General features: G+C 37.4%; 1 protein-coding gene across 1 annotated transcript in view; it reads left to right on the top strand.

The window, feature by feature from the left end:
* CHSY3 (chondroitin sulfate synthase 3) overlaps positions 1 to 8,119 on the top strand; it is a 251,318-nt gene extending 243,199 nt beyond the window's left edge. The window contains exon 3 of the mRNA XM_005303068.4: positions 5,076 to 8,119. Within this exon, the coding sequence (XP_005303125.2) occupies positions 5,076 to 6,638 (1,563 nt within the window). The 3' untranslated portion in view covers positions 6,639 to 8,119. The remainder of the gene's footprint in view (positions 1 to 5,075) is intronic.
* Positions 8,120 to 11,664: the final 3,545 nt, after the last annotated feature.

Below are 11,664 nucleotides of genomic sequence, written 5' to 3' on the forward strand. Positions count from 1 at the left end.
CATGGTACAAAAACCCCATGATCAGTAATGCTTACAGTAATTTAAATAGTAAACTCAATTCATGCTTCAGTTTGGTTGGCAAAGACACCCCACAACATTTTAGTTCATGATGCAGATAAGCTATACACAAATATAACACTAATAGTAAAGCCATTGTTTTTACAGGTGTAAAATCAATTGTACATTATGGATCAGACTATGGGAAGAAGCTATATATAGTGATAACATAAAGAGCCACAATTTTCTCAGTTCAAAAGATTACTGTGACTAGAGGGTCTCTGAGGGCATTATACACTTTCAGCGTAAATTGGTTCTTTAAAGAGCTTGTATTCTACCACATATGATCAGATCACTACAAGTCCAGCTCTGTATTCCTTGTGTATTCAAAATTCCCTTTGAAATCACTGGGAGCTTTGGATGCTCAGGAATGCAGGATGAGACCCAATCTTTAACTATCTGGGGGAAGGGGAGGATAGGACTGAAAAAGTACTCCGTTGTTCTATGAAAAGCTGGTTGTTTCATAAGGCAGATAAAATGCTGGTGTTATAATAATATTATGATTCATATATTTTTTTTAAAAAGTAGGGTTTTGATGAGGATTAAGTTTCATTCCTGGATTTTTAACTGAAGGAAATAGTTTTATAAACAATGTTCAGAGAAAAATGGTGTTAATTTAAAAAGCTCCATTTGCATTCAGTCTTTTAATAAGAACTGGTCTTGTAAAAATAATAATAGAGGGATGGTTTGGGCATTTGCATTATATGTAATAAGGACTTTCATTTGTTATTACATCAGTAAATCACAAAGATTACAATGAGTTTAAAGATTTGCAATGCAAATTACCTTATGCTTACATATTAACTATTGTATTGAAGCGTACAAGGAAACATTGTCTTCACTGTTATTCAGCTCACCATGTTTTTTTCTACTGCTTGTAGTTCAGGGTTCCTTAGAGCACTATTAGATTACTCACATCTCTTGCCAACTTCTAGTTTCAGCCGGCACGAAGAGATGCATTCAGAAATTCTTGCCAATTATATTGCTAGTTGTGCTGTAAGAATCATTCAAAAGGCAGCAATCTCTTCAGAAAAAATTAGTAAAGTCCTATGAAAAATTAACACATTGGGCTTGCTCCTACAGAATTCAGTAGGATTCTCCCCACTCACTGACTTGAGTGGGATGAGGATCTGGACACACTGGGCCCAAACCTCAGATGGTATCATTGTATATTAAGATGCCAGTGTTTCATAGTGAATCATAGAAATGTGGGGCAGGAAGGGACCTCAAGAAGTCATCTATTCCTTCCTGCCATGCAGAGGTAGGACCAAGTATACCTAGAGCATCCCTGACCAGTGTTTGTCTAACCTGTTCTTAAAACCTCCAGTGACAGGGATTCCACAACCTCCCTAGATAACCCGTGTCAGTGCTTAAATATTCTTTTTCCTAATATCTGTATCCTAAATCTTCCTTGCTGCAAACGAAGCTGATAACTTCTTGTCCTACCCTCGGTGGACATGTAGAACAGTTGATCACCATCATCTTTATAATAATCTTTTACAAATTTGAAGACTGTTATTATGTTGCCCCTCAGTTTATTCTCCTCTAGACAAGTGGTTCTCAAACTAGGGCCGCCGCTTGTTCAGGGAAAGCCCCTGGCGGTCTGGGCCGGTTTGTTTACCTGTCACGTCCGCAGGTTCGGCCGATCGTGGCTCCCACTGGCCGCGGTTCACTGCTCCGGGCCAATGGGGGCTGCAGGAAGGGCAACCAGCACGTCCCTTGGCCCGCGCCGCTTCCTGCAATCCCCATTGGCCTGGAGCGGCGAACTGCGGCCAATGGGAGCTGTGATTGGCTGAACCTGCGGATGTGGCAGGTAAATAAACCAGTCTGTCCCACCAGGGGTTTTCCCTGAGCAAGCAGCAGCCCTAGTTTGAGAACCACTGCTCTAGACTAAACATGCCCAATTCTTTCAACCTTTCCTCATAGGTCATGTTTTATAAACCTCTTATCATTTTTGTTGCTCTCCTCTGGACTCTCTCCAGTTTGTCCACATAATTCTTAAAGTGTGGCGCCCAAAACTGGACACAGCTAAGGCCTCATCAGTGCCAAATAGAGAGGTACAAATTACCTCCCATGTCTTATATACAGCAATCCTATTAATGCATCCCAGAATGACATTTGACTTGTTTGGAACTGCATCACACTGTTGACTAATATTCAATTTGTGATCCATTATTGCCCCCAAATCCTTTTCTGGAGTATTGCTACCTAGCCAGTTATTCCCCATTTTGTCACCGTGCATTTGATTTTTCCTTCCTAAGTGCAGTGCTTTGCACATGTCTTTATTGAAATTCATCTTATTGATTTCAGACCGATTCTCCAATTTATCAAGATCATAATGCATTCTAATCCTGTTCTCCAAAGGACATGAGAGTTTGCTGCAATGCACTAATGACTTGTACAGGGCTATCAACGCATAGCCCCTAGGACCCAGGTGGTGCCTCTCCTCACCCCACCACATGGACTCAGGAGAAACTGCAGAGTGGAACCAGTCAAAGGCTCCAGCCAGTAGGAGCAGAAGCAGCCAACGTAGAATGTCTTTTGGATACTCAGAGAACTTTCTATAGTTTTGATTGTATTTCCTCTGCCCTGTGCTGATCCCTTCTGCACTGCAGCTCTCTTCCCCTCCCTTTTCCTTACAGTCTCTTCACCTCAGTTTCACTACACACCTGTCCCTCTTACCCCCTTTTCACCTGCCATGTCTCCTCACTCCCTCATACCCTCCCTTTCTTTTATATTAACTTATCCCCTCTTAAGTGTAGCCATTCAGATAATAATAATGTAACTAACATGATGTTTGCTTCCATCGCATTGTTCACTCTGCTTGTGTGTTCTACCTCTCTCCCCATCCTGCATTTGTCTTGTCTGTTTAGACTGTAAGCTCTTCATGGCAGGGACCATTTACTACTCTGCATTTCTACAGTGCCTAACACAATGGGTGCGCACTCTTGGTTGGCCCTTAGGCACTACCATAATAAACATTTTACATATTGTCAGTAATAGCTACCGACTTTCAGGATTCTGAGCTTTTCAAGAATGCATGGAAAGATACAGAAAGGATTGCTATACTAATTACAGCTGCCGGGCTAGAAGTAGGTTTTGTAGTAGGTCCTTTACCACTACCATCACCTCCCACTTTTCACAAAAATGCATTTTTCTCCACAAATTTAGCAGGATAACAATGAAGGATGCGACTGAAAATTTAAGGAAAAATGTAAGGATGATTGTACCATCTAAGGGTATGTCTACACTGCAACTGAAACCCTGTGGCTGGCCCGTGTCAGCTGACTTGGGCTTGTCAGGCTTGGGTTAAGGAGCTGTTTAATTGTGATGTAGATGTACGGGCTCAGGCTGGAGCCCAGGCTCTAGGACCCTGCAAAGTCGATCTCAAATACAGAGGTGACTAACAATAATTGTTTTAAATTGTTTTATTTATACAAGCAAACTCATTTACAGAAGAAGAAGAAGAAATAGCAATATTTTGAAATGATGCATGAAATTAATAACACCTTTTCTAAATATTATGATTTGTATTTTCTGCTGTAGGATCTTTTGCTAATAGGCCTATTACATTTTTGCCCTCTTGGTTCTTAGCATAATAGGTTAATATTATCTATGAGTAGCACAATATTTAAGGAGGATCCCCATTCTAGAGAGGTTGGTAATAAAGTGAATTAGTTAAACATTTTGAAGCTGGGATATTGTTTGTTCTGTTATCAGATGTCATCTTTGCTGATCTGTGCAGTGCATAGAAGACAGACTTCAATACAAACCTCAAGATCTAATTAGTGCCTCAGTTCACCAACAAGGCTCTGAACAGCATTTCCTATCTAATGAACACTTTCCCCTTTTCTATATAATGTAATTACAGACCAGGCTGTTTCCCATTAATAAAAAAAATGAAAACAGCCTGCTTTTTTCTTTTCTGTTATATTATTGGGAACATGCTTCCAGTTAAAGTCAGTGTTTGTTATCTCAGTAAAGGATGGTGTGACTTAAATGTATTTAAGAAGGGTTAATAATATTTTACTCTTCTTTATTGCTTCCCATTTAAGGGAGTACTAATGCATTTTACAAACAGTAATGAATATTCAGAACAGTTTATGAGGACGGGAAACTGAGGCACAGAAAGAGTGAATGACTTGCTCAAGAATGGGTCAGTAGCATAGGCAGGTATATGACCAAGATTTTCTAACTCCTGGTCCTGTGCTTTAACCACTTGTTAGTTATAATTAGTTACAATTAGTAACCTAACAGAAGTAGGATGTTCTTACCTCAGAAATCAATAGCGCGTTACAGTAAATGATACTAGCATGGCAGGTATAGTTTGATTGGGCAGGCTGCTGTTTGCATCACTGCCAGAGCTCTGTATCCCAGTGATTATAATGCAGTCACTTAATCAAATTCGGTGGAACAAAAACTAACAAGTTTATTAAATGAGCTTAATTTGCTTAATCAGTGTTGAGACACTCTATCCATTTGGTTGTTGCAATAGGAATTATTAGCTACTTGGAGCTGCTCAGGTGTACCTTGACGTAAATTCAAGTTTCTGTTAAAAAAAAAAAAAAAAAAAAAAAAAAAGCTTCAGTCACTCAGCCTCTGTAATAACTGTGCAATAAGGATCTGTACAAATGATGGCTTATATATTGATAGAGGCTTATGAGAGGAATTGAATGCTTTGCAAAATTCAACCTGTACATCATCTGTTTTGACATTCTACTAAGAACGGCTGACATGATTTACTACTGTGTGCATTAACTTAAAAATTATATCTGGGTTTCCAGGTAGAATAAGTAAAGATAAGCACAAGTTGTCTATTTATTTATGAGACATTGTTTGCCCATTGTAGGCACCACTGGAATTTAAATAGATAATAAATAAAATATACATGATTAATATTCAATATTTGACTTTAAAACTGTGATGTGAAAAGTAAATCACAAGTTAACAGGTGTTCATTGGCTTGCATTTTTTAACATTTTTCCAACCTAACTGCATTTATTTTCTTCCCTCTCCAGATGCAGCAATTGTTCCATGAAAATTATGAACACAACCGGAAGGGTTACATCCAAGATCTTCACAACAGTAAAATACACACAGCTATAACACTTCATCCAAATAAAAGGCCAGCCTACCAATACAGACTCCACAATTACATACTGAGCCGCAAAATTTCAGAACTACGCTATCGCACCATCCAGCTCCATAGAGAAAGTGCCCTAATGAGCAAGCTCAGTAACAGTGAAATAAATAAGGAAGATCAGCAGCTGGGAATGATGCCATCTTTCAATCGCTTCCAGCCCCGTGAAAGGAATGAAGTAATTGAATGGGAATTCCTGACAGGGAAGCTCCTTTACTCTGTGGCTGAGAATCAACCACCCAGACAAAGCATTAATAGCATTCTGCGGGCAGCACTGGATGACACAGTGATGCAAGTAATGGAAATGATAAATGAGAACTCTAAATCTAGAGGAAGGCTTATTGATTTCAAGGAAATACAATATGGCTACCGTAGGGTTGATCCTATGCATGGAGTGGAGTACATCCTGGATTTACTACTTTTGTACAAAAGACACAAAGGAAGAAAACTTACAGTTCCAGTGAGACGTCATGCTTACCTTCAGCAATTGTTTAGCAAGCCTTTTTTCAAAGAGGCAGAGGAACTGGATGTAAGAAGCCTTGTGGAGAATATTAACAGTGATACTCAGTCTTTCTCTTTTCTTTCAAATTCTTTAAAGATTTTTTCATCATTTCATGGCACCAAAGAAATAGGAGGACATAGTGACAAGAAAATACATATTCTTGTCCCTCTCACAGGAAGATATGACATTTTCTTAAGATTTATGGAGAATTTTGAAAAGACTTGTGTTATTCCCAGGCAGAATGTAAAGCTGGCAGTAATTCTGTTCAGCTCTGATTCTGGCCAAGATTCCAGCAAACACAGAGAGTTAATTAAAGAATATCATAATAAGTATCCAAAGGCAGATATGACCCTAATTCCTATGACAGGAGAGTTTTCCAGAGGTTTAGGTCTTGAAATGGCCTCATCGCAATTTGACAATGACACTTTGCTGCTATTCTGTGATGTTGACCTGATATTCACACCAGACTTTCTCCAACGATGTAGAGATAATACTATTCAAGGACAGCAGGTTTATTATCCCATCATCTTTAGTCAATATGATCCAAAAGTAATATACAGAGGCAACCCTCCAGGTGACAATAACTTTGTTTTCACAAAGAAAACTGGATTTTGGCGAGACTATGGATTTGGAATCACTTGTATTTACAAAAGTGATCTACTGAGTGCTGGTGGATTTGATACCTCAATTCAAGGCTGGGGACTTGAGGATGTAGACCTCTTTACTAAAGTAATAACTTCTGGGCTGAAGGCTTTTAGAAGTCAAGAAGTAGGAGTTGTACATGTTTTTCATCCAGTTCAGTGTGACCCCAATTTAGACCCTAAACAATATAAAATGTGCTTGGGGTCCAAAGCAAGTACATTTGCATCTACCATGCAGCTGGCTGAACTCTGGCTAGAAAAACATTTAGGTGTCAGGTACAATCGAACTCTCTCCTGACATTCCTGCTCATTCTGCCTTTTTGGGGAAGTTTACCTCATTGTTGTTCTTTTTATTTTATTTTCATATTCTTAAACTCCTCTTTGTCTTCCAAAGGGTGTATGTTGACCTCAAAAAAGATGAGACTGCTGTACACTAATATTTCCAATTCCTACTGAACTGGTTAGATGTGTTACTTTCCTATGCCCTTTATTCAAAATTGACTGAACTCATGGCAGTCAAATGATCCCACGGAGCACATCCATCATGAGAGATTACATCAAAGGAGGAATGTTCTCTTTGGGCTTTAGGATGCAATATCAGTCTTTGTTGTGTTTGTCAAACTTAATGTGATACAAATATTTACTGGTGAAGATACCACAAAAGTGCTTTATGCTTCCTCTGGGGAAGGAACTCTGTAACATAAACTTGAGTTTTATAATTTATACAAGGACTTATATATATATAAACACTACTTTTCTTCATCTTAAGAATTTTTAAAGTAAATGAATAACTATGATTGTACCTTTATTTTTTAAAAAAAGAAAAACTGAGGAGTGTCTTTCCAAATGCAACTGGTACTGGCTACCAAGGTCCTTAAAAGTCTTATTGTAATAATGAGCTCCTCATTATTGTCTGCTCTGTGCGAATGAACTTTATTTTCTCAAGGGAACATGATTTAATCAAATATTCATGTACATTTTAGAAGCTTTGTGAAACAATGTCCTTCATTTGCTGGCAAGAAGAAACTATGACAGAACATGATTATTTATAATAAAGTATAGACAAACCGTATTCTTTTTCAAAACATAGAATAAGTTGCTGTGTCTCTTTCTAAAATAAGTCTCTAATATATAAATGATTTTCTTTTACATTCCTTTCATAAAGCTGCACTTGATACAAAGGGTGACAAAAGGTTAATTAAAATAGCCTTTTTTACATTTGTGCATTAATATTGGTATTCAGAAACCAGCCATTGTAAAATTTCAAAAATTGTAAAAAATAATTATTTAAGTATGAAAATTTACTACTGCTGGTCAAAAAGTTCCTTGCCAATATATTTATGCTAGTGAATATTATAGGACTGTATTAAGATTTATCTTTCCGGACAGCCTGAAATTGTCATATTATGGATCTGTGGAGTATTGAAAATGAAACCAACATAAGAAAAAATAAATATAAAGTTAATTTTTATACTTAGGTTTTTTGTATAGGGAAAATATGTAATCATTTTAAACATTGTTCATGTTTTCTCTTCGGGTGGTGCTTTCTTGCACAAATTTTCTTTTTTATCTTTCTTTTTGACACACATTTAGAATATTTTACTCAGAGGCTTTGGTAACAACTCGCAAAGCATACGCAAGAAACCATCAGATTTTAGCCAACTTGAGTTAATATGTTGGATGTATATTATAACTAATGTAGTTGACTTCAAACTATATTGCAAGAAGAGCTGGGGAAATGATGCAAATAAAAATCCCTCAAGTATTTGTTTATATGTTTATGCAAACTTGATTTGAATATGTTCAGTCCCTTTGTATTCTCTTTCCAAGTGACTGATATTTATTGTACAGACATGCAGGGAAATTTTCTAGAGGCCTGAAGACCTGTTGGCTACCCAAGACTACTGCAACAGTGACAGATTAAGGACAGATCCCTCCTGGTTGGCAGAAGACCCAATAGAATTCAAATCTAGAAATTAATCCTTGCAAGGAGAAGGCAGCACCAGTGGAGAAGAGTGGGGACACAGGATTTGGGCCCAGAATTGGCCGCAGTTGCCCTCTGATGTCTCTTGTGTTTCAATTTAACATTCTGTCATGGTAAACACTAGGAGGCATGATCTTTGAGACACCCCAGAATTCATAGTCCAATAGTATGTTTAATTCCAAGTTCAAACACAAGAAGTAACAATAGGCAAAGGGCACCCCAGGCACTGTGACAGGTGAGCTCGTTAAAAAAATTACAACATGAAGTGATGGCAGTGGTACTTCCAACCCCCTTTATTTCAAGTGAGAGAAGACTATTGCCATCGCCCTTCATCTTTGTGAAGAAGGAGGTGGTGCTGGTGGAGGTGGGTAGATAGAGCATGAGTTACAATTGCCCAGACCACCTTGGGAGGACTCCTCTTCTCTCCTTTTCCTGCAGGCCAGTCCAATGCTGCTGACACAAATGGTTGGGGAAAGTAAATCTCAATAGTTACATATGAAAATATTTATGGAACCCAAAATTTAAGTTTGCATAACTATTTATGTCTAAAGTGCTTGGACTCTTGCTCAATTAGGGAACCAAGAAAAAGCAACATGATTAATCTGACCGCACACAACTAACCAAGACAGCTCAGATAGCAAATATCAGAAAATGAATACTCACTGGTAAATGTCTGTGATCTGGCCATAGCCCTGGAAGAGCTACCAACATTTTTGATCTGCTTGTGTATATTCCAATTCTAATTACACTGGATAGCTTATTGGCCATGAGGTATTTGCTCAGCTCAAATTAAAAATAGAGACCAAAACATTCATTTTAGTGTCAATGTTGTACAGAGGGCTTGCTGGTTTGAGGCCTAAGTGATATGTCAGTACTTACTATTACAGATATTTATTTAGTGCATGACTTATTCATTTGTTTACATGATGAATTACTTTTGTTACAAACCTGATTATAAATGTTCATTATAAAATACTGCATTGTTTTTGGAAAAACTGTCCTGAGATCACTAGAACTTGCATTAGTTTGTTTAAGATATAATGGCCCTTTTAATAAGATCATAATAAAAAAAATACTGAGACAAAAATGTTAATGATGTTACGCATGTGTAGATAAGGGTAGGAGTGTCCACTGTTTGTTTGCTCTTGTCCCATTTTAATAATAATTTAACTGGAAGATGAAATCTCTAGTATGTGTATGCACTATCCCTTTGCATACATGTAGTCAATGGATAAATAATAAAATAGACTGTAATCTCACAGTCTCTTGGAGATTGAAATAGGAGAGTTACTTTAATTTTCTGATTACTGACAAATGGGTTGTGCCTATTGGAACTTCTACCTTTGGGACACTGCTCTGCTCAGAAAAATCAGAAAATTAAAAATAAGTAACATATTTGTTTTTCTCCCAATGCAATGTGCTTTTCACAGCAGTTTAATTAATGCATTTAAATCTTCTAGATAAAGGATCCCTCTGGGGCAACTTCACTGTCTCCTAGACTGCATAGAATACACTTGAGGAGCAACAGGACATGGTGGGAAATGTCTACGCTTCAGTCCAGCAGAGTATGAGAGACATTGTTAATAGGGACCTTAATGAGCCCATGTGCAGGTGAAAGTTATAGTGCTCCAGCTAAAATATTGACGCAGAACTGCCAATGGCTGTAATGATTTTAATATATGTTATGTGACTGCACTACAAATCTTTGCTATTTAGATCAAACATTTCTGTACAGCATGTTATGATCATTTTTCCACAATGAAGTAACTGGGTCATTTTAACCTTTTGGGTTTTCTTCAAAAATAATAAAAGTGATTAGTTAACATACGGATTAGTCACATGGAGAATTTCACTGGAGATGACAAAGATATCTTTAAGATATGGCAAGAAGGCAGCTGCAGTCTGTTGCTTTTACTTTCCTGCATCAGTTGAAATGATTAAAAAAACATGGCTGAGAATTAGCAAATTTCTGTCTAGTGAAATGTTTGTCTGAGCTCTGTTTTTAAAAGGAAAAAACAAATATCCCTAAGGCTTCCCAAAGTTAACAAAACAAACAAGCAAACAAAAGAGGTTGTATGAGAAATATACGCAAATTTAGTTTTAGTAGTGGTAGTAGTTAGGGTGCTGAAATCAATATTTACTACTATTGAATAACAGAAAAAAGCTGCTTTTACTTTAAGTAAAACCAAAAGTTAAATAACAATCTATTCGTATTCTTTTATTCCTTCCTAATTTTCTGCTTTTTTTCATTTTACTCCATCTGCATTTATTCACTTGACTAATGATCTAGGTTTCCATGCTTCACCCTTGCTTTCCCACTTCACTTTTTCTTTGGTTGTTCCCTTTTCAGTAGATGTTGCCACAGCATTTCAACGTTTTTGAAACAGTATGATATTTCCAGTATGGTTTTATGATGTCACTGCTATATAAAAATACTGAGCTAGAGCACTTTGCTGAATGAGTTTCCAGCTCTGTTACAAACAGTTTCCATTTGCTTGTCACTTTAGTTTAAAAGTATCTTGCATGTTATTACTTCATCCCTTCCTCTCTTCTCCTTCAGCTTGGAATCCCACCAAGATGAGAAGTCCTTAAACCTAGGAAAATGAATAATGTTTGAGGGGTTCCTTGGTTCCCATTTTGGCAGTAAAACGGCATAGCTGAAATTCGAGAACTGGATTTATAATTTCTAAGTCTAAATGTAGAAGTCTATATACTAAGGTGTGTGAACTAGATGATAAATGAGGATATTGATAATATAGGCATTATGGAAAGTTGGTGGAATGAGGATAATCAATGGGATGCAGTAATACCAGGTACAAAATAGATAGGAATGACCGAATAGATTGTGCTGGGTGGGGGAGTGTCACTATATGTAGAAGATAGTATAGAGTCAAATGAAGTAAAAATCTTAAATGAATCAAACTGTACCATAGAACCTCTACTGATAGAAATTTCATACTTGAACAATAAAAGTATAACAGTAAAAATATATTACTGACCACCTAACCAGTTACTCTGAAATGCTCAGGGAGATTAGAGAGGCTACAAAGGCAGAAAACATAATAATAACAGGGATTTCATGTATCCTCATATTGACTGGGCATATATCACCTCAGTAAGGGTTGCAGAGATAAAATTTATAAATACATTAAATGACTGCTTCTTGGAGCATCTTGACCTGGAACACACAGAGGGAGAGGCAATTTTTGATTTAGTCCTAAGTGCAGCACAGGACCTCATCCAAGAGGAATAGTCCTAAGTGGAGCACAGGACCTGATCCAAGCTGAACCACTCGGTAACAACAATCATAATGTAATTGAATTTAACATCCTTGTAGGAG

This window comes from Chrysemys picta, chromosome 6 (genome assembly GCF_011386835.1).
Source record: "Chrysemys picta bellii isolate R12L10 chromosome 6, ASM1138683v2, whole genome shotgun sequence".
In the NCBI taxonomy this organism is placed as follows: domain Eukaryota; kingdom Metazoa; phylum Chordata; order Testudines; family Emydidae; genus Chrysemys; species Chrysemys picta.